This window comes from Vanessa tameamea, chromosome Z, assembly GCF_037043105.1.
Source record: "Vanessa tameamea isolate UH-Manoa-2023 chromosome Z, ilVanTame1 primary haplotype, whole genome shotgun sequence".
NCBI lineage: Eukaryota > Metazoa > Arthropoda > Insecta > Lepidoptera > Nymphalidae > Vanessa > Vanessa tameamea.
The window spans coordinates 6,706,096-6,731,779 of record NC_087341.1 but is presented as its reverse complement, the minus strand read 5'-3'; the positions used below and the strand labels follow the sequence as shown (position 1 = coordinate 6,731,779).

General features: G+C 30.6%; 1 protein-coding gene across 2 annotated transcripts in view; it reads right to left on the bottom strand.

The window, feature by feature from the left end:
• The window catches only part of LOC113402119 (neprilysin-2), a 45,325-nt gene that overhangs the window by 14,227 nt on the left and 5,414 nt on the right, over positions 1–25,684 (bottom strand). For both annotated transcript variants that reach the window (XM_026642259.2, XM_026642267.2), the window contains exons 2-3: positions 10,390–10,440; positions 466–602 (exon numbers count right to left, since the gene is read on the bottom strand). In XM_026642259.2, coding sequence (XP_026498044.1) covers positions 466–602; positions 10,390–10,440 — 188 coding nt within the window. The remainder of the gene's footprint in view (positions 1–465; positions 603–10,389; positions 10,441–25,684) is intronic.

Sequence of the window (25,684 nt, the reverse complement as noted above, 5' to 3'; positions counted from 1 at the left end):
TCTCTCTTTGTATGCCTTCGATGACACGTAAATTTAAATATATACTATGTATGCTTTGCCTGACTAAATTCGCCCCGTGAGGCAATTTGAACTATATTAAGAAAGTAATAAGTTCTAAAATAAATAAATTTATTTCTTTAAACAATGTCAATGCGGATAATTGCTGAAAGAAAGAGTCAATTTTTACCAGACCTTGAATAAACTATTGTATTCGCAATTAGATGTGGAACAATCTTGTGGGTGCGTTGAAATTACTTGATTTTAAGTACAGTTTACTTTAAAATATTATACTTAAAGTTTATTAGTAGTATACTGTTATTACCAATAAGTAATTGGTTAAATTTGTATAAATTTGATAAATACTTACTAACAAGTTTTATGAAAACGACGTCTTTAATCAATTGTGATAAACAAATGAAAACTAATCGTTTCTTTAATGATAGTAATTTAATTGGTGTGTATTACCGGTGACATCGGCCGTGGACCGCACTAGCATCGTGGCAAGGAAGGCGGCGAGAAATGCTATCGCAATTAACGACACAACACCCGCCACTAGCAACAGCCTCTTCTCCATATTCGTCCTTTGCGCCCAGAAGGACGGCCTGTTGACAAAGAAACATTTTATTATTTATAGTTATTTATTAATATTCGTATATCAATTTTTTTTATACATAAATTAAGACTTTTAGTGTCGTATGACTATACACACATATATAATATGCGTATAGTATAGAATATACGTTTATCTTATTTATAATTTGAAATTATTAATTATCGGTGATTATTTCAGAAATACCATTAATGTACAAGAATCCTCACATTTTTATTTTACTTAGAACTATTAGCATAAAACCAATGGCAATAGTATTCAAGTGACAAAAAATACTTTTGAAGAAATAGGAAATCTTCTAAGTGGTTATTCTTTGAAGGAGAAAATTGCTACGAAATTTTCAATTTGTTTTGTTAACCCAATTTACTTGGCCGCAATTTTCATTGGTGTTAAACGAAGGGAACCCGGGGATACCAGATCCCTTCTTATGGCTTCCTAAAGAAAACTTATTTCGGTGTCTCGTGGAAAGCGGCTTAAAAATTATAAATAATTTAAAATAGCACTCGCCTGTCGCCGCTGATACGCCGACCGACTGAAATATTTAAATACGCCTTCTGTATTTTTTGTCGTAGATTGAAATGAAAAGGCTCGCAACAGACGGTTGGACCGCCTGCATAAATAGATATGTAAATAACTTGTGCTAAATTATTATAATATTATATTTAAACTTTTGTTTATATGCAAATAATATTTAAACATAACAAAAGTATTTAAAATGTTTCATGGATAATATATATATATATATTTTTTTTTTTTTTTCACTGTTTATATATATTTTTTAAAATGGAAAACTCAATGTTTAAGCTATTTTCTACTTCATAGATTGTCGATAAACCGTTTCTATCCAGCTCAGAATTACTCAATCTTTATAGATTCAATGAGTCAATCAGAAAATAAAGAGATTTCAAATTGCAAATACAACTCGAGTTAGATGTGCAATTGAATCGAAGGAAGCTGAAGTAGAACTACAATCAACATCGTTGGGTCTTTTGTTAAATTTATTAAGCTTCATATTTACAATTATTTTCAATAATGTTAAAAATAATGTTTATGTACGTAGCTGTTATTTATCCTTAAAAAAAGTCCCTGGTAAGTCTGCTTCGCTCATAGGTACTAGCACTGAAAGGAGTAGGTACAATCTTTTTTAATCTGTTATAAGTATGTTTCTCTGAGTACACATTTCCAGGTGTACTCAGAGATGTCAATTAAATTTAATCCCAATTGACAATTTTTACAAAATGATTTTTCAAACAATAACAACTTCATAACCTCATTAAGGCTCTTAAGCTCCAGTCAGATCTTGAGACGTTAGAGACTTGGAGCTTTGTTAATGATAAACAAAGTTTTTATTTTAAAAACAACTTTGTTTAAATAATTAATTAGCACTAGAGTAAAATTAACGTTTTTGAAGTTTTTGTCAGTAAAATTATTATTCCTTATTCATAGTGAAAGAAGCGCATTTAAATTAATTGTGTTTTAGATTAATAATACGCAATGAGTTACTTAAAGTAAATAATCAAATCAAATGAAATCAAAACTAATACTTATTACTTCACTTAAAATCTTTAATAAGCATAATAATAAGAGGGAATATTCTTAAATTCTGTATATAAAGAAGTCTAGAATATTTTTGCGTTATATTACAGATACTTGAGATGAAACATATTTGGATATAATTCAATCATTTCAAATTCTTGAGACAGAAGAAACGAGCTGTCCGTCCAGGTCCGCTTCTATGCTTGATTACCGGCTCGGATCAGTACCATGTATCTTTCGTAGTTCCGTTACTTGTATAAAATGAAAATTAAATATTAAAAATGACATATTAATGTTACTAATTAAGTCAATAAAATTAACTATATTTCCATGCCATTATCCCATGTATTTACACTAGTGGGTCTCCCGCATGTGTAAATAAATGTAAATAAACTTAGCGTTTATCTAAAATATTTGTTTAGGAAGTTTGTCACCAAAATGATGACACCCCATTTAAATTTTTTTTTTTTTTTAATTTCTAATAGTATACATTAGATCAGTTAGAATGTTTACGTTTTCATTTTTTTTTTCTTATATAGCCGTACCGCTCTCTAACCGGCCAGTAACTTTTTTCCGCTCTCCAAAATTAATTAAATAAATGAATAAATATTGGACAACATCACATACATTACTCTGATCCCAATGTAAGTAGCTACTCGGCCGGGAATCGAACCCGGGACCTCGGAGTGGCGTAATCATGAAAACCGGTGTACACACTACTCGACCACGGAGGTCGTTTTCGTTCTCGTTTTCGTTTCTTTTTAGTTTTCTTTGTCGAATTCTTTGTTAAATCGTAACAATTTAGTAAATTGCAATCAAGAATCCTCTTTAATTTTCTGTACGGCTAGAACTCTTCAAAATGAGATTATAAAATTATATATATAATACTATAACCAATTTTTTATATGTCGGCTTACGCTATTAATATATAAGATTGTGTAACCCAGAAATTTTCCTGACGCCAACCCACCATGTGCTTTGCTTAAGGGGTTGATTCCGTAAGGATGCATAAGGCGTCAAGCGTTTAATTGATGGATGCATTATGTATATATTAGAACGCGGCTTACAAATTTACCACCCACGCGGCACGGGCTGTGTGGCTCTATCCTCGATTGTAGTGGAAGAAAACTGGGTAAAAATCACACATAATTCGGTTACCTGTTCCATTTTTAGAGTTTGGTATCTACCGGGTTCCTCTATTCTGCTCTGCCGGCACAACATACTCATAAATCTATTTGTTACTAGTATATACTAGTCCATAATTTCGATTTTTAATTTAAGCATTTTATCGTATTATTTGTTTTTTTTTTTTATAATAACCATAACGGAAATACTATACAATAGTACGAATTACCTGGAACTAGATAATTTAACATTTTGATTTCACAAATTGACACAATATGGAAAATGTTTGAATGTGTGGGTAGTGTATTTGTGTTGTGTCATTTGTGGCTGAACGGTGTATCTACGGATCAAAATCGTGTAAAATCTTGTATGTGAACATCTATTATCTGTAATCACTTATTGTTTAGTGCAAGTCGCCGCGCCCGAGCTCTTTATGCGATTTTTATTGTCTTCCCGCATATTGAAGCTTTTTATGGACACTTTTATCTCAGATATCGTTTTTTAACGATAATAGAAATCTTTTCTTTTCGTGACACATATTATTTTTACGTTCACGTGCAAAATGCATTTTGAACTTACGTTGATACATATATATTGGTAGTTTTTTTTATGTCTATACGTGTATGTTTTATTACAATTGATGTCCAAATCAAACGTGGACTATATTTCATACTTAATATAAAACATTTATAATTTAATGTTTTGGTGATATGAATACTCGGTTGAGTCTTGGTTGACAACAATTAGTGAGCTTAGTACAGTAAATTGACTGAATGTAAATGTCCCATCGCGTGGCAAGGGTCTCCTAAACATTTAAGACCAATCATTTGCACTGAGGTCTTGTGAAAGGAGCGGCCGAGTAACATCCCCCCGAAACAAGATTGTTTGACATTGACGGTGTTCCAGGAAATAGGTATATAATAGATATCCGCACAAATTATTTCTGCTTATTCTTTTTATTTTCAGTCTGTTAAATGTACTTAAGCTGTAGAAACCTACCTCGTAGATATTTTCTATATAAAAATATATAGGTATTGCTTTTACGCCAATCAAAAAACCCTGTAACATATTTTACCAATGGCAAATAATAGTATAATTTCGAACTTTGAACTCTTTAGTATATTCAGCAACACGTGTAAAGTCATCGATGTATTCATTTCCATAACAAATGCGTTTCTGTCGTATATCTTACCGATATAATGGTCTAGCACTAGCACATCACTAGCAGCGGTTGTGCAACGATGCATCGTCACTGGACAGCATTTTTTTATCCAGACCGGTCTGACCTAAGTTCGTCGTCTTCAAGGTTAATGAACTTTTTTGACCAAGTAAAGTATATTTCCGTGACCACGAGGTCTCAAAATATTTTTACTATTTATCTAATATTAAAATCTTATTTTTAACCTAAAACATCGGTTGAAAAAATGAATAAATAAATAAATTACAATATTTATTACATTAATGTAAAAAAAAAAATTTACTTAATTCAGATTATCATTCAAAAAAATATTAATTATAATTTATTTGATTTATTTAAAATAAAATAGATCAAAGTAGTTCGAGAATGACTAATGAAAACGGATATCAAGCCTTCTCAGTCCTCACTCATTCATTCGAAACAAGTTGCACAACAATGTATTGGTACAAAACGTTCAACAACGACAATTCTTATATTCGATATTATATTCTACTTTTCCATTCACGCGATACTTGCATAACACACTCAAGCGGGCGATCAATCTATGACCTCCATCATAACATAATATTCTTATTTCGCTTAGCGGTCAATGTCAAATTAACATAAAATATACATAAGACTAATAATGAATAAACCTTTAATGTAATTTCCATTATACGGAACATTGACTTCATATGGTTTGTACGAGTTAAATATAAGCCATGAATATTCTCTTTAATATTTGTGGTTGACGTACCTATTTTTTTTTAATAATCTTTCGGCTTGTAAATAGTTTTAGTTTTAATTTTTTATTGAAATGGTCTAAAAAGATTTTCTGTTTTTATTTTGTTTAAAATATTGAAGTAGTCTGGTAAATTGGTAAGTAGATAAGTGGTCACTATCGCCTATACTGCACTACATAGGCACTGTATGAAATAATAATTAAGATGTTATGTCCCTTGATGTTATGTGCCTGTGGTTACACTGACTCATTCGCCCTGTTCCTAGTACCTACCCAGAGAGGATTTTAGACAGATCTACCACAATATATTATTTAGTATATTTAAATATATTAATATTTAAAGCAATTTATTTTTGGTATGGCTTTTTGATAACGCATGACATCAATCACGTAAAAAACTATTTCTGTTTTATCTTACCTAATATGATTTATGGACAATACTTTTTATTTATGAAGGAGCAGTAATACTGTGTTAAATCGAATGAAATGCAATAAAAGGTAGAAACAACGTATTTTTGTTTTGTCAACTAAGTTTCATTTAGAAACGATTTGTCGTTCTTATATTTGGAAGATTGTGATAAATACTATGTGTACACTTTCAAAATTTTAATGTTGTAATCTATCAATTTGATTAAACGTTCTATTTGTAGAGCTCACCTGGACGAAGTTATTAGATTTTCTTTCCAAAAACAATATCAACATAATATTGATCTGTTGGTTTCGAAAAGTTAACTTAGTGAGTCTTTGGCTGGGTTCTAGACGATAGTGTTTTTACCACCAGGCGGCCTACTTTTTTTGTTTCTTTTATAAGATAAACAATATTGGCAAGTCACATTGAAATTATTCTTGATTATTCAATTAAATTGTTAAACGGAGTGCAATATTATATAATATATGTATCTTAGAGAATTAGAGAAAAAGTCAGTACATTATGTTAACTTTAAAGAACAGATTAACGAATTAAAGTTTCGAATAATGATGAGAATATATCGAATTACTTACACCACACACGGAACTACATATAAATATACATTTATTTGTTATGCATTTACACAACTGCCGGAAACACAGTGTTTAAATTTAAAATATTAATATACATAAGTGTATGTCCATTACATAACGTTATATTCGTAAATAAGACTTTGCCTTTTAACATTAGTTATGAAATTATTTTAAGAAAGTAAATATTTAGTTATTTATATTTTTTTAATCTGTTGCTATACTTTTTTTCTTGCTCAATTATTCCCTTTTAAATGGATATAGTATTTATCTGCCGCCTCACATTCGAACTATTGGTTGGCGGACTGGCAAATCGGCCACCTAACTGTAAGTGGAGGTGACCACCTCTGCTAATATAATTTGTAGTGTAAGAAACATTAATCATTCCTCAGATCACCAATGCAGCACCATCATTGGGAGTTACGATATTATGGGCCTCTGGCTCTGGCCCTGCGCTTACTTGCAGACCACCAAGTAAAAGTAAAGTAAGTTAGTTAATTAGAAATTTAACAATGTTTTATTTTATTTATTATAAGTATTCATCTCTCGTTGCTTTACGAGATATATTTAATTATTCAACTAACTAACCTATATAACTATATTAAAAATAACATTTTACAATAAAAAAAAATCCCTTTTAAATTTCAAGTTACATAGATTAATATTAAAATACAGGTATGACCCTTTATGACCCTTAGGATATAAAGCGTAATATGTAAAAAGAATAACAACGCAGGCGAAGGATTCGCAGGCATTATCCGGTACTACCGTTACTAACGCAGTTATATAAGAGTTGATCGACCCCATAGTAAACAATACTGGATCTACTACTATGCAAATGTATTTCTAACCTGTTTTATTTCAATTATTAATAGTTAAATACATACGTATTTAACTATTAATAATTGAAACGTAAGTTTATACGTATAACGAAAATTAAGGTTTAAGACTTCTGAATTTAAAACTACGGTAGATTAAATATAGAACTTTGTGATTATTATAAATTCTCTGCATATAGCACGTTATTTTTTCTAACCATCATATATTCATATACACATTACTATTTAGTAGCTAAAATTTAAAATTGGAAAGTCAAACATAAGATGGAGTTCAATTCTATTCGATATAATGTTGTCATCATCCTCCTGCCCTTATCCCAATTTTACTTGGGGTCGGCGCAGCATGTCTTCTTCTTCCATACTTCTCTGTCGGACGTCATCTCACAAGTAACATTCTTTGTAACCATATCGTCTTTCACACAATCCATCCATCGTTTCTAGAGTCGTCCCCTACCTCTATATCCAAAATTATATTATTAATTATATTATTCGATATAATGTTGTATAATAATAAAATACATCGTTATATTATGCCTTCATGTAACTAAGATTTTAATATGAAAGTATTTTAATATAGATGTCCTTTAAAAGCGTTCAAACATAATGTCATGTACATAGGATACTATTTTGTTTATATTAATTTCTTTAAAAAATACTGAGTTCACTTTAATTCACGCCTATCGATATGTAACAGCTAGTATGTCGATAATAATCGTATGCGGTTTAAAATGACGCAATTATTGTTTGATCTTCTCATAAGATTTATTATCATTCCGCGAAGTTATAGAAACATGATACTCCTTGATTATTAATTTGCCCGTAATCATTTATATCACAGTACAGGTTGGAAGTTTATTCGGTACAGTCTTAATATTTATAAATTATAATATAAATATTTTTTTAAAACGCTTGACTGTTTAATATTACACATTAGCGTATTTTTGGGGCATTCTGGGGCAGTCCAAAGTAATAGGCTGTCAATAATACATAAAATGTCGTTTAACGACAGATCTTTGGAAGTCAGAACGTGTATTATTTATTATTTGCATTTTTTATGATGTGGGTACGACGGGCGAATGACCCACCTGATTTGAAGTGGTCATCACCTTCCACATTTATTAGTAAGAAATATTAATCATTGCTCATAACGCCGACGCGTCACCAACCTTAGGAGCTAAAATGTTAGGTTCCTTGCGCCTGACGTTACTGCTCTCATTCGCCCTTCAAACCGGAACACATACTTACACACAAAAATACTAAATATGTATACTAAATATGGTACTTACAAAATAGGGCAAGTAAATGATTTCACATAGATTTTAGATATACATAATACAATTGTAAACATGAATGAAGTCTCAGTTTTAAAACAAAGGTTTCTCGGTCATATCAACAGTTCGATACGTTTGCTTCAATGCATTTGCATCGGGAACAGAAACGTAAGGCTAACTTGCGTTGCGTTGCGTTTGGGCAGTTGCGGTAAATAATATTAGGTGTATATAGCATACGTCATTAAAAAAGCTTATACCGATATCGAATAGAGTTTTAGACCTAGTAAATCTCTAACTAATATTGTATGAGCTAAGAAAGGTTTTTGGGAATATTTAAAATTACACAGCGCGCTCCAACTCCTTTATCTTAAACTTACAATTAAATCTAATTGACCCGTTTAAAGTGTGATTCTCTTTAGCATATTAAGACAAATAAACATGATCTTTTACATGTTTCGCCATCCTTACAGATCTAAATCCGATACGACTCGCTTGTCATGCCTACTGATTGCACTTAGATGAATAACCACCAGATTAGTTTCAACTGAATGGAACTTGTTTAATGGTTAAGTGGAAAATATATTTCCTAACCAGTCCAGACTTCGTCCGGATAAAATAAAGTTATTATGTAGCTCCCGATCCCAATTTAACCTTTTAATAATATATTAAAATTAAAATTAAAAAAACAAATCCTATCACATACGCCAGTAGAACTTTTCAAATGTTATGTCTCCTATCGTGGTTTTGCTTTTGTTTAGCTTTAGATCACGTACGTCAAGGCCGTGATGGCACAGCGGTTAGGCCACTCACCGGGCAAATATTTAAATCAAGTATTACAAAACATATGACGTTGATAACAAAGGAGTTTATATTTTAATTTCTCATACATTATTTGTTGAATACTTTTGTTTTAATTTTTTATCGTCAAACAAAAAAGTGTTGTTACCATAAATATTTTAATTTCATTAAAGTTCTATAGTATTCATTTTGAAGGTCCTATTTGCGCTAAAAGAGTAGAATTTTAAGTTCGGTTTCGTGAGCAACGGTTATGGTATGTAACGTTTAATTGCAATATTTCAGAGAACTTCAAAAGCAAAAAGCTTAACTTCTGACACGTGTTTTGATTTGCACGAACTTATTTTTTCTATACGACTACGTACTTTAAGAAGTTTTTTTATAAAATACCAATTTTAGATGAATAGTTTTTGTTGAACTAATAGGCAGATTATAATTTTACAACCTTCAAATATTATGGTATTTATAAATAGTTTGAATCATTTATAAATATCGATCTTATTAAGTGCTGTCAACAATCGTGCGAACGTTTAATGGAAAATTGCGTAAAAGACGAAAAACACTTTAGAAGGCAATGTTTACGGTTTGCAAGTGATCTAAATGCAAATTATATTACTTTAGAGGATACTTATTGAGTTAATAAAGATTGGCTGCGGATCGTGGCTCAAATACGTGCCAGAAGACTTCGCCACAACAATTTGTTTCTGTACTACAAACGTACTTCAAACGAGATAGCTTTGTTTGCTACCTTTTGAAAACGAGATTAGGATTGCATTAGGATCGCGTAAACCTTTAATTGAATCTTACACTTTTTGAAGATTTCCAAGATCTTTTGCCGCGTATACGAATATAAATACTTATTTTACTCTTAATGCATGTAATTATATAAAGTAAACGTGAGAAATCAAATAATACGCATCAGTGTACAGACATAAAAGCGGTTTCAAAACATAGTTTGATGTTACGTGATAATATGAAAAATATTTAGAAAAACGTTTATTAGTTAAACTAAACTGTCTTCTTCCGAATGTCAAATCTATGCTGACTGGAATAGAGAAACCAATGTTTAAATAAACGCTTACTAAACATTGTTTATAACTAAAGTCGTACAAACATAGATAACGCTAATACGTATAAAACACGTACTTATACAACAAAACTTATATAATAGATAGTAAACTATGTAACAACAACATTTTGAACTAATTTATTAGCTATATGAATTTTAAATCAATCTACTACAGTCTCGAAAGCAATTTGAAGTTTTACTAATGTATAAACAATTAAAAACTTACTTGGCGTTGTTACGCATGTTGTAATTATTGGTGATGTATTCTGCGTCCCCACTGTAAACAAAAACATAATTAATTTATTAAACATGTTCAACATGTTCATGAAAGAAAATATATTTTTTGATGAATTAATTTTTTTGATATTTCCATAATTAAGTTCTAGGCATCAGATCTTATTCAAATAATTTATTATTGTTATATATAACTATTGCTGTTAATGTTTTGACCCTCACTGACTTCCGCTCAGCTACTATACGTGGTTCAGGCACATACTTGTTCCATTGTCAGATTTGATTTACATAAAATCACTTAAATTAAATGATCTAGAGCTTGAGATCCACCAACCGTGTCAGTATTGAAATCAACCGAGCGAAAAATAACTACAAAAAATATTTTAAGACAAAAATACAAATTCTTTAATTCTTAAGATGTCGTTGTTATGACGCAATTGGTCTGAAGCTGATAATAATTATAATTGCAAATTTGTTCCATTTGTTCCATTTTTAAATACAAATAATAAAATAAAGATACACAAAAAACTACAATAGTATTTTGAAAAGAAAATACACCCGGGGTTCTTGACGACTTTTTTATTAGCAATCAAAGCGAGTTCCGACAGCAGTCGGCCAAGAGAAAAGTCAAACGCTTTTCTAATATTTAACTAGAACTTAAAGTTTCTTCCACTAGAAATTAAGTTAATTCATCCGGTTTATTTAGATCTTACTTTTTATTTATTTTCATATTACATATCAATCCTACAATTGTACCTACATGTTTTCATGAATGTTAGAATATATTATTGTATTTTCAGACTTTAATATTTGATATATAACATTTATTTATAATCTATTTAACATAATATTTTTACTTACATTAACTTATTTTTAGTTGGGTTTTCGACCCATTTTTAGTGGTTTTGCCTTTTGCTAGAGTTTTCCGTTTTAAACTACAGAAATACTAGTATGTTAAAATGTTATAACTTACTTTGAACGTAAAGTATAATTTGTAACGCAAACTATTTTATTAATTTATATTATTTATTAAAATATTTTATTGTAACTAAATTCTCAATAAATCGATACAATTCACAAATGTTTCACTTACAATTGTAGCTCGCTATTAGGCAAGAATGTTCCGAAGTGCAGCTCTTAGACGGACTGAGATCTCAGTGCATTTCTTATAAAATTAAAGGACAGGTCATGATTGGCCCGGTGACACAGATGTTTAATCTGATCATATTCCGTGTAACGAGCAGTTTCCTACTTTCCGCGGAACTCTGATTAAATGCAAACAACAGGTTTATGTCAGAGGATTTTACCGATGGTATTTTTTTATAATTATTATTTTCATTTAACGTATTTCCTTAAAAACCCAGTACAAAATGTTAGTAGAGACAGTGCTAAAATTCCAATGTAGATTTTATATTCGAGGGCAGCTACAAGTACCAAGCCGAAATGATATGTAAGGCCAAAACATACATGTACACAGACACTAAATTGAGTAATATAAATCCTGGAATTATATTATTTGCTCGGACAGACGTTGCCGTAAGATTAATAAGTGTATTTTTATTTTTAACTATGTTCTTGTCAGATATCAGAACCGGTCACTGATCAGCAGTAACCGTTACGCCAAGCTGATCTCTCGGAGTCGGCTAACTTTCTATTAGTAATTGTAGTGCATTATAGGCCATTATGGGTCCGGAGAATCACACGCGTTTAACGCGAATAATGTAAAATCGTTGGCTCTGGTACAACCGTGCATTGAGTGCAAAGGTCTAACGACTGAGTCGTAATGTTTTACACATACTTACACCCAAAACTAATCTAGATTGATTTGTAATATATTTTGTATACATGTGTAAAAATTATAATCCCATTAATGTTTTTTATGCTATTTAAAATTATAAACACGTGTTCAATTTGTTATGGACAATTTTTTAAAGGTAAACAGAAAAAAAATAATACAAGCTCTTTTGTAGAACATACCTTAGGGCTAAATTGCAAAGTCCCGACTTCGTACAAATGAAAATAAAAAAAAAACCATAATATAAGGTTAGTTATTTATTTTTTAAATTGCCCCATTTTGAAAGAAAAGAAAAAAATATCCCTGTTTTCATTATACTTAATATGTGTGAAGATTATCAAAAAGTAGATATATATTATATAGATTGACAACTTAATATTTGACTCTAAATTTGACAACGTAATAAAATATCGTGATTTTATTTTATATAATTTATTTATTTAATAATATATACAGGGGACGCATTCCATTTTAATCTTCTAAAGCAATACAGTGTAACAGAGTGCATACTAACTAGTTCGCATGTAAACATATAATTGCTATGCTTTCGCATGATACCGTTAAAGATATTGTGAGGAGCGGTCATCACGTTCGGACGATGTGTGTTTTAAATTCGATAGATCGCGTGATTTATATGTAGGAATTAATTTAAATATAACTATACATTCGTCCTTGACTTATGTAGCTTAGCCAGCATTGTTTTATGTCATAACTAACCGTTTAAAACTGCCGCGTGTTTGTTTGTACATTTATTGCGGCGAAAATTCCGATGAAATGTAATTATTAAATTAAATTTCAACTGCAACGTGGAAACGCGTTCGTGTACTTCGTTAATTATAATGCATAACTCTATTATATTAAATATATTTTTTTATTTCATAAAAAAAAAAAAAATTAAGAATATTATTTAATATTTAGTCAACGTAAGTAATTATATATTATGTATTAATTTCAAATTTAAGTAGAAATAGAGTTCTGGAATTATATCGGTTGATTAAAAAGGTACGTATAGGTACAGTCGCAACTCCGTGAGTTGCGTGTTTCGATTAGTATAACACGTTTATAATAAGTTGCGAGAACTGGAGAGATAGCTCGCACTATCCCACTTATTTAATATGTATTTATGATACCTTTTTAGCCACATATTCGCCTTCCTGTCGTGAATTTTTAATAAACATTCACTATCCTTGTTGCCGCCCGATTTAAATTGAATCTTTAGGTACTTAAGTGAGAAGACCCTTTTAATTGTAACGACTAACTGAAAAAACTACTACAACAACGTTCATGAAACTATACGAGGAGATGCAGCGCGTTTTGTCGAATGTTTTAATATAATAACATTATTTAAGATTAGCAGTTCCACCAGCTTTGAATTCAGACTATGAACATGACAAGCGTGAATTTTATGATTTTGTGTTTTATATTGTGTAATTTGAGTATTAACAAAGAATATTTTTACCATGAAAAGAAAATGCAAATACATTACTGATTTTTAATTGTTATAAGTGCTTATGGTATTCGATGGGACGCATGCAACTACTTGATTAATACATCCACGTGTTACCGGTTCGCCTTGACTAGTTACTGAGGTCAATCAAAAAACCTGTTAGTGTTGGCTAGTTAAGTGCCAGAATATATTTTTAAAGGTATTAAATTCTTTTCTGAATACAGACAAACGAGTAATAAAGCGGAATGGTTTCATAAGACTTATTGCATTTAAAGTGAAGAGTTTAGAAACTTCTAAAATTACTTCCATGAAAGAGAGCATAAATTAAATTCCACCACGTAGATGTTTTTTAAATATGCTTTTAGTGGGTAATGTATTTACAGTTGATTCCCTTGGCCCATTTTACTTTATGATTTTTTTAGAAATAATAGTTAGACATGAAATTCCACTTAATCATAAGTAAATTTGTATTCTAAAAAGACCAATTTTTATTTAATCATCAATAATAGATGACCAGGGAATCAATATTAAGATTGCGTGAATTACAAAATAAAAATATTAGAAGTAAAAATTTTAAAAATACATGTTGTGCCGTTTAACTAAGACTAGGTCTTAGAACAAAACTAGCGAAACAGAACTATCGAAATCATAAGTACCTTCGCGTCTTTGTAAACGAGCAAGAAAATGCTAAACTTTCCCTGGCCGATTATAACTACGCGAATTTTCTCATCTACAATGTGCCTTTATTGACTTACTCGAAGTTAAAGTTCGTGCCTATGGAGTGATGTTCTCCCGGGACGAACCTTAGGTTCTAATTATAAATATAATTGTGATAATCATACATAGTACTTATTATTTTTTTATTCAATCAACACCTAAACCTAAAGTGATTAAGATCACATCAATGTTTTCATATTTTTCCGTAAAGTGGTATTTTGCCCGTAGTTTCGTCAGAAAAAATGTAAGGTACACGTCAGGGTTATCAATTGTAGCTTCGGATTTTTTTCGGCCATATGTACTTAAATAAGATACGAATACAATTATTATGCCGCAGTTAGATCATACATAAAACAGGAAAACAATAATGCGGGCATCATTTTGATCTCAATTGAGATTTTTGATTCTTTTTTATGGCTTAGGTAGGCGGACGGGCGAATGGACCACCTTACGGTAAGTGGTTACCACTGCCCATAGACATTGGCAACGTATGAAGTTTTAATAATTTCTTACATAACAACCGCGACAACAACCTTGGGAAGTGAGATGATATGTCCCTTGCGCCTGTAGTTACACTGGGTCACCCTTCAAACCAAAACAAAACACTGCCTGGTAGAATATAATATGAGAGATGTGAGAGACTGGTTTGCCCTACCACCAAGTGAAGATTCATTCGTAGTGATTAAAATTAATAAATTAGATCACTTCAAGGAATTATTCTCGGCTTTACAGTGCTTTAAGACGAATTAGTCATGAATAATAAGAAATTATATATTTTAACCTTATATAGATTAAGAATTTCTCATTATGAAATATATAATACAACATTAAACTATGTACCAAACTACGCGCCCGACCTAACGCGAATACAATGTAGTCTTAAATTTATCAAAATATCTCGTAATATAAGTGTCCAAACGGAATAGGATATTTTTTTATTCAATTGTAACTTATTCTGAAATAGATATTTTATTATGTATTTCCTTTACGCTTACAGCAGGGTAAACAGACAGAAATCGTCACATAAGGAAAGAGCATCATGGAGGGCCCCAGGCTACCTTTTGCTCATTTTTTTTTTCGCTGTTTACACGCGATTTTTAATAATAATTTTGTCATCGTCAGTTAATTATTCTCAAAAAAAAACTTTATTGTACTTTAACCAATAAACATATACGAAAATCACATTCAAGAAAGATGCACAACTCTTCCAGGCAACCTTATAGTAGAGGAAAAAGGTCATTCTCGAACGTTGTTGATTTTATTGTGTCTGATATTATTTAATACATTATATACAGCGAGAGTATATAGACTGTTTTTTTGAGTTATAGATAATAGAAAATTCTTTTGAAGTCCTACATTTACACGAGAACATCTAAAACCTAAATAACTATTTTCATATAGCCATGACCTTAGAATAACTTATTTACTTGGAAGAGGTAAATGCTCGATATTGAACTTTTTTCCTGTTTAGAACGATGCTTAGATTACTACACCACGCTGGCAAACATGATAGTCACAAAAAATATTTCTTATCTGTATATATTATATACATTTTGACGACCTCCGTGGTCGAGTAGTGTGTACACCGGTTTTCATGGGTACGCCACTCCGAGGTCCCGGGTTCGATTCCCGGCCAAGTCGATGTAGCAAAACTTCATTAGTTTTCTATGTTGTCTTGGGTCTGGGTGTTTGTGGTACCGTCGTTACTTCTGATTTCCATAACACAAGTGCTTTAGCTACTTACATTGGGATCAGAGTAATGTATGTGATGTTGTCCAATATTTATATTTATATTTATTATATTTATATAGATAACACATCATTTATATAAATTTATCACTAATTAAAATAAAAGCTTCAGAATTTTTTGAATAAATATATTAAGCGTAAGTTATTGAAAGGATAAACTATTTATATTTAATATAGTATATATTTATTTATTATTTCATGAAAGAAAGAAGTACATGCACCTATTAATACGTTCAGATTTTGACTATTTTCCAAAATTTTAAAGACATGTATTTAACATAAGCCAGAATTCAATGGCGAGTTCTTTTACAGATTTTATGAGGTGTTGATATTAAATGCTTTAAATAGTACCCATATTCAAATGACATTTTGTAACTATATCAGACAACGTCTATTTATGATCCCTTTAAGCTGGGAATTTTAAATCTAGGACCAGGCTGTGATTAAAATATTTAGTTCTTATACGGGATACTTTAAATCAATAAACTGATATGTACGATGGTAGTCGGGTGCATCCACTCACTCACTTCTTATTAAGCTCACAAGCATTAAATTAGGCATTTGATCTACACCTACGCAAAACCTTAATTAATTTCTAATACGTCAAGATTAAAACATGAAAATATGTCGTACAATATAAAATGCTTAATCAATCGGGCGTAGCATCCTTGTGTATTTAAGTCACGGTATATATAACATAATTGGTTTTGGGGCATTCGTATGTGAATCGTAATAATCATGATTTAAGCGGATTATTGGTTTTTATTTATATTTGAAACGTAGAAAAAATATCGAAAGGGGATTACCAAACGCAATTTGAGATAGATATCCGGTCATAATTTAATTGTTTACAAATAAATTCAACTTTCGGTTGTAACTTGTAACCATTTTATATCTGAAGTTTGCAACGTATTTTGTGATGTCATCTGAATATTTATATACAAATACCCAAGCTGTAGTCAGTTCAATCCACGAAGAGGAGCCCAAAATTTTCCGCGAGAGGAAAGTATTGCCGTGGATATTAAGTCTTGAGATATTTAATAAATAGTACAGTTATTTGAAAACGGGAATGTCTAATAGAGCATATTTCCAGTTTCCTATATTTTTTTCAGCTTTCATTTAACTTAGTGTTCGTGTACACACACATTAGCAGATTACATTACACACTCTGCTCAGCTCTGTGGCGATCAGGAAAAAGAGTGGAGCGCGTCATCGTGGATTCAACTTTATATAAACAATAAAATTGGATTACGGCACCCATCTGTAGCCAGCAAAAGAACATTAAGATTGAGCTAAAGGTTTCGATTTAATTTAAAATAAACTTCATTGAGTTAAAGCATGTTTACTTTCGATAGTATTCTTTTTTTGAAAATATTGAAATCCACTTCTGAATGTTGATGATGAAAATGCTTAACCGACCGAATATATTTTTTGTTATGTCTTGGGATTTCACATAAAAATTCATACCTATTGAAAATGTTCGTACCGATGACTATAATGAAACATCACCGTTAATTTACATTTGTTTTTATTAACAATTTGTAATTTATTTAATGACAGTCCACAAAGATTTTGGTAACACATATTCATTCTTTATACCTAAAATTAATTATTAATCTTACGGTGATTAAATGAAAAGCCAAAATTATAAGAAGCTAATGTAAGTATAAAGGTAAAAACGATACATTCTGCGTGTTTCTCAGCTGTGAACACCGATATGCAGGAGGCAATTAATTAATATTTGATGAAATCAGCCCCTTTTCAGCTTTAGCTACAAAGGCAATAACTCACAAATACTACAGATGGGTTTATCACACTGTACAAATTAACGTACATTTTCTACGAGTTTATTTTATATGAAAATTAAATCGTAAAACAAGTAAAGCTTCAACTTTCGTTTAACGAGCAATGACGATTATATTTTTCCATGATTCTTACTGTGATTTTGTTTATTTGAAACAAATGTAAACACGGAAGTATAACAGTAACAATGCCCCATAGCCCGCAGCCTGATAAATATTACACAGTTTGGAAAAAATCCTCTCCTCTCCTATTAGGGTTTCTACGTAACACAACTAAAAAAACTCATTAGAACCTCGTGTATTTGCAAACTTCCGGGGGCGTTGCCGAAGTTGACTCGCATAGAGTACATAAGGAGACGATTTTAATGTAAATATTAGATATTTGTCTAAATAGATATTAAAAATGATTATAATAATATTTTTTCTATATATAGGTATTAAAAACCTACATATCTATCTTACCTACCTACTATAATCATGTAAATAGAATACTTCTAATTGAGTAGTAGATACGCAATAAGCCAGTACAATATCAACATTTATATCAAATAAAATCAATTTATTCAAGTTAACTTCACAATGAATAACGTTTTTGAATATGATGATTAGGTATTTAATATTTCGAATTAAATAGTTCTATTAGCGCTTAATATAGTTTTTGAGATATACAGATTCATAAATGTACCTTCAAACGCCAACTCAGAATAAGAAAATATATATATTATATTATAAAATATTGTAAATAATTTTCCACAGATAATTAATATATTTGCACTATAATTTTGTCGTATATAATTGTTATTTTTCACGAAAACAGTTACACAGTTATTAATGTTTCTTTTAAAGTAATTGGTCTAATTGTAATATGGGTAAGCGAAAAATGCTAAACGTTTGATGGACTATAAGACTATTATTATTAATAAAATTATTTTCAAACCATATATTTATAATGAAATTGTAAATCATATTAGTTTAATCGTAAACTGATAAATAAATAAATCGATATTCGTCTATGAATTTAAGAAGCTTTTTGGCATACGTCTATCAAACGAATTTATAGTGTAAGGCTGGGATCCCGCACCAATAAATCAATAACAAATTGAAAGCGATCATTATTGTGCGATTGTAGATGGGCGCTGTAAATGAATGACGCATTTTGTTTTCGACCATTGAAGTCACTTGGGTGGCCGCGTTACAGCAGTCTTCGTACGATTTCAAATAAAATCATATATCGACATCAATCCTATGGACCTTACACACTTTGACTTGTTATATATTTATGTTGATCGCAAGTCAATAATAATAAATAAAAGTTCTGAAACATGTATATATAATTTTAAAGAAGGACGATGAACAGGAACTGATGCTCTGCCGGAAAGACATAGAGGCCCCGAACATTTTTTGAACCAGACTAAAATTATTCATATATTTTTATTTATATTGGAAGGAACGGATGGTAGTTATTTTTCATATATAATTCGTATTAAAACAAATATTCCCATCATTTTTTGTATTTTGTGGATAAAAGCGCTTGTTGCTTTCTCTTAAATCCGAACGGGATTTCCAACTTTATATATTTAATGTTCCCTAATTTGTATATAAGGATTCAGTATCTAACGTTAATCGTTCATTTGGTTCATTCGTCTATTATTGCTTAGTAAAAGAAAATTAAGCATTACATTAATTTAAACAAAATCATAATCATACTAGAAATATTACATACTTGACACGTCTAAAACTACTACCATCTCTTTCTCATGCGCGCCCTAAAAAAGGATAGCATATTGTATAGTTCTGTGCAAACACTAGCTGAGAGATGGTTGAAAACAAAAAACACCGGTATATGAAAACTAGTTGTAACTAACCGTTATTTTATTAAGATAACATCAAAATAGCAAATAAACTTTAAAGATTAGTTGTAGTTTTATTGGATGAATACCAGTCGAAAGGCTTGCATGATATCTTTCTAATTGGTATTATAAAATAAACAGTTAATAGTTAGGTAGGAACTTTTATGATCTTACACGCTTTGAAACGTGTACTGCATTAAATTTCATATGGATACGTCCGATTTTAATACGCAGTATTTAAAACTCGTTTACACATTTACTGCGACACTAAAATTCTTTTACTATGACAAGTCGATCTTCTCGTGGCTTTAATAAGCAACTATTAATGAAATTACCCATGCGCGATTCCAATTAAAGTAAATGCTTTAATGTCATTTGTATAAATAGGTGTACATGCAATATAACCGATTTCAGGTCCCAGTATGGCAATTCAAAAGTAGAACGTATAAAAGTAGACACCGATATTAATGCAATTGAGATATAGCCCAGTCAGGTTAACATATAACCTTGCAAAAATTCCCGTTAACAATTTTATCGCTAATATTGAGGGGGGAGTGTGGCTCTGGTAGTCTGAATTCAAAATGGCGACCAAATTCCACCAATGCGTTCGCCGGTTGCTTAAATTTAGGGGAGGTGTTTTGGTTCAATATATGGCCCATTTTCAAATGAAAAATAATTATTTACCTACTTAACTTATCAATATTGAATTGGTGACAAGTAGTAAAAGTGATTATTAACTTTAATTACGAAATTGGAAATTTAAATATGTTTTTACAAGCACGTGTTTGTTTTACATCGTTTTAATTTCTATTTATTATTGTGAGTAAATGAAAACTTCATATAACCTTATCATTAGTCGAAAATGTGATTGCTTTCCGTAACTTCATTCGATATCAAGATAATTCGACGCACGATAGAAGAGCTTAGCTCTTTTAAAATTGACATAAATTTTTGGCACTAATAATTTTCCGAAGATTTAATTTTTTAAATGTTTTGAAATAAAGTTAGTTTAACGTTTCTACTATGAAGCACAAATAATATATGTATCAATAATCTTAATATTTACAGAACATAATGAACACTAATGAAAGGAAAACATTAGAATCGAATAATAATATAAACGATTCCGTAAATGTCTTTGATTATGAAAGGAGAGCAAATCGTTTGAGAATCATAAGTCCGCACCGTAACGATAATTATTTATGTCATCACAATGTCAAATTGATAAAAATGAACGTAATGCATTGATAGTGTGGCGTAGAATATTTACTACCGCTTCAGTTTTGCGATGATGGGGCGAATCGATATTATAAAGTATCGACATTTTTATGGTTGACTAGTGTTGTTCAGAGAGAAATTCGTGACGCACAAAACGTAAAGCTGGGGCACTTGAAATCTGGAGGAAATAAATAGACTTTCAGAAACATATTCGCTTGTTTATGGTGTAGAAGTCGTAATGCGTCGGCAATATATACTGCGCTCGTCATACATAATTTTCGATTTGAATACAATAGTAAAAGTGATCATGATCGAGTAAAGCAATGAATTAATGCGTGTGAAACAACCTATTTACTTCTCAGCTACTTTCTTCACAATTGTCATTAGACTTTTAAATGCTTCATACTATTTATAAAACAAACAGTCTAGACGGTAATATTTCCCATGTTATCTAAATAACAAAATCAAATAACGTCGGGGAGGTCTTCTCAAATAGGTAACTCAAGAAAAATCTATGGAATGAAGCAATTTCATTCGTGACAAAATCGTATGGTATGGTATAACTGTCAAATTTATAGGTCAATTTCAATTTCATAGTTAATGTATAGTTCAATATTATTTATTCACTGATTTGCGAGTGTTTTTACGAGTCGATTCTGTGCGTGGGTAGCATATAAAGAGTTATTTATGTAGGTTTTATTTTATGATATATTATTTTCACTATCAAATATCAGTTTTACGACTAGTAGCGTCAAGGCTGTAAGTTATTTGCAACCACAGTTACATTCCGATTAAAATTCTACTAATATATTTCAAATAGGCTTAAAAATAGATTTGTCATACAATTTTCAGCACTCGTCGTGATTTTCAGAGTTTCACGATCGTCGGTTGAGGTGTCTAGTTAGGAAAACGTAAAATATAACCACAAACATATAACGTTTGCAATAAAACAAGGAATTTAATCCCTCGATACTAAAATTTTATTCTATTACGTACAGTATATTTCTTGGTAAATATAAAATAAATTTAAAAAAGTAGTATATATATATATTTGAAATTTATATATAGAACTCCAAGAAAAAACTACCTCGAAAATAATATGTCATTTCTAATGATAATATTATATTGATCTATGTATGATACAAAAGCGTGTATCGTATGACATTACTTTGACCATAACATGTATTTTTATAACAAAGCATTTGTGATATTTTTCAATATATTAGAATTAATTGCATAGCACCTACAATATACATAAAAATTTTTTTTCAATATTTACGAATCTGTTTCTTGTAGTCAACGGTGAACTATCACAAAATTATTTGTTTAGGTTCGAGTAACAACTATGTATGTATGTAAATTTTATGTAAGCCACTGTCTTAGTAGGGTCACCCACATCGAAGAAGTTTTTGTTACAGTTTATTATAAATTATTACCAATTAAAATTTATTATACCAAGTTAATACTAAATTTAATATATTATAGAGAACAATTAAATTGTTATTTGTTATTTAGTAAATTTTCACGTCAGAAATATAATACAATGATGACGACGCAACTTTGATTTCATTTAGTGTAAAAGTTTTTTAATAAATATCGTGTTGTGAAAGCAATTTATTAGATTTAAATGGAACTTTAAGAACAAACAAACTACTCTTCTCGGGGAATAAAAGGGTAGCAGTGTATTCTTTATACGAATGTTTAAACGTCAAGGGTGAATTATTGCAACTGCGCAAGGCACTGACGACATACGTACGTCCTAAATAATTAAAACAAAAAGAGTTGTTTCCTCGCAATTATAATATTTTATTTGTATATGTTGTAATGTAATATTTTTTTTACAAACATTGCATATGACTTTTTTCGGGTTTGATACCATATATCATGTAATAATATATTTAACCTCATTATTATTATCACTACGTAGATTACATTAAGCGTGTTGATATATTGATCGAAAGGACAAACAGACAAACATAATTTCGTAACATATTACATTTTTAATAGCAACTAACTATGATTTCTCTATTTTGATGATCATGGCTTAAAATCTTCTCTTCGTAAAAAAATATTTTCCTAAAGAATAACGATCTTATGTTTATAATACGTATTTTTTTATATTCTAAGCCTAATATCACAAATATGATTATTAAGTAAGCAGGTAACCTTCACGAATGAAATGTAAGCAGGCAAAAAATTAACACAATGTAAGTGAACATTTGTTTTCCTTGTGTTTTCTCAAGTTCTTAGCCTCGGCTACAATTCCTCGCGAGGATCGATTCAAGTCAAGATCGCGGTGAATTTCAATCAGTGATGTCCTACTTCTAATTTATATTCATTATTATTAAATTAAGATTCTAAATGACAATACATTATTAGATAATTAAATTAGTCGATTAAATTACTAAATAATAACCTTGTCCATTATGATATAAGCATGTCCAAAGTATAGGCGTAAAAAGTGTGACTGTCGGATTGCAATGGCATTCTTAAAATATCAGTAAATCCTTATTTGCACTAATTTTAACTATATGTCTACTAGGCACTTGGGTATCTCTGCCTGGCGTTGATAGGACTCGTTTTTATTTAATTGCGAATCATATCGAAATCTACTAAAACTAATGGTATCCTCCTTACCAATCTCGATAACCGCGAACGGATACTAGCTCTCTGTGTTGGATATATCATAGCACATTAATGTTTTCGTAAGCATATGGGTCACCTCTATTCCTTCACTCGCATAATCCGACCAAGGCAGCACTCCGAAACAACTAGGGAGAGAAAAAGCGGACAAATCTCATGCAGACATGCATTGTTGAGATACAGACATAATTGTAATTTTTTTTAAAATAGCTCACGTATTTTTTACCTTTTTAAGCAAGTCTGAGCCAATAATAAAAATGTCATAACTAATCAACCACAAATAACTTATATACATAAACTACTAAAGAGTAGCAAGAATTTACGTCTGTGACTTCGGGATCCACAGCCTTATCAGCCAGCCAAGAAACCAAAAAGGCTGCTTAAAGAAAAAATATGGCGTATGTTTTCAAGCTAATTTCAATTAAAACTTTTTAATATTACAAGATTATCGTGTCGGTTGGAGGAAGAACCGACAGGAAGTTAAGTAATTACTTTTTTAATACAAATATCTATTGGCTTGCTCTTAGCCCATTCATTTGGGATAATTGCATAAGTACTATTTTCTCTTCCCTGCTATCTCTAGCTATATCCTTAATTACTCACTCCTATTTAATTGTCGCACATATGTGCTCTTTTAATTTAATGCTCTCAGACCTCACATTCTTATTGCAAAATATCATTAATCACAACGGAAGATTTTACAAAACATCATCATCTCGTATGTTCATACCAAGATTTTCTATTTCGTCTTAGATCATCTGTCATACCATCAAACTTTCTCTTGCAACCCCCGTTGTATTAGAATACATACATACAATTGGATAGATCCAATAGCGTCACTCCTGTAATTAATCTCGGTAGAATACGTAAAGCCCAACACTCCAATCCCATATATGATAGAAATGAGTAAAATCAAACTCAGGAGATGCCAGTCATCCCTGTGACCATTCGCCATTTTATTCACTCTTAGTAATAAGAGCTGAGATGGATTAACAGAAGATTGCGGGTCCAAATCCAGGGAAACACTGCTGTGCTGCATTTGCTTAATTTCTGTATTTATAATAAAACTAGCTGAACAATGCGGCTTTATCCGCTCGAAATTTATAAAATTTTCCTTATAGCAAACCAGCCATCACTCTTCATTTTAGCTCCTCGATGGGTGAATAAGAAAAGCCAATGTCTTTCCTCGGGAGTCATACTATATCCAAAAGTCATTTAAATTGGTTAAGCGGTTAAGGCGTGAAGAGGTAACAGGCAGAGCTACTTTCGCATTTACAATGTTAGTATAGATATTATATACAAGACTCGTACTCGGCGGTGGAGGAAAACATCTTGAGGAAACCTGAATTTGTAGAATGCTAATATCCTACATGTGTATTCCCTCGAGGCGCGTTGCAGTAGCACGGTGCACAAGCTCCATAGCTTCTTTTCAAAAAGGAGAGGAAGCCTTAACCAGTGGGACATCTACATGCTGTTACTTTTAATAATAATACTTCTAAGCGTCTAGGAGTTAAATAAATCATATTTTTTTCCATCCATTTTTTCCAATAAATGAGAAACAAAGAATTCATTTTTATTTATGGTTTGTATAATTTGGTATTTCATTTTAATACTTCATAAATTGGAGCTATAAAAAATTATTAGCTGTAGCGAGTAGAAAATATTACATTTGTATTAACCGAACGTCGACCTAATAGTTTATCGTAGATAACGTCGTTTCGTTACGAAAAAAATGAGTAGAAGTAGTAATAAAAGAACGTAATAAAACATAATAAAAATATAAAACACCAGTTGCGTATTGCACAGTGATTTTGATATAATAATATCAGTGATGTGAATTTAATATTATGTATTTTATCTGAACATAATTAATAAAATAAACTTATTATTAATTATTTTTAGAGCTATCTAATTACTCAGTATGCAATGCAAATTATACATTTTGAATAAATTATTTAGGTGACTCCTCTAGAAGGACAAACATTTACGATACTTTCAAACATATAGTTACATATAGTTTTATATAAAATAAAATACATCAAATGATAAATGTAAACAATACGTAT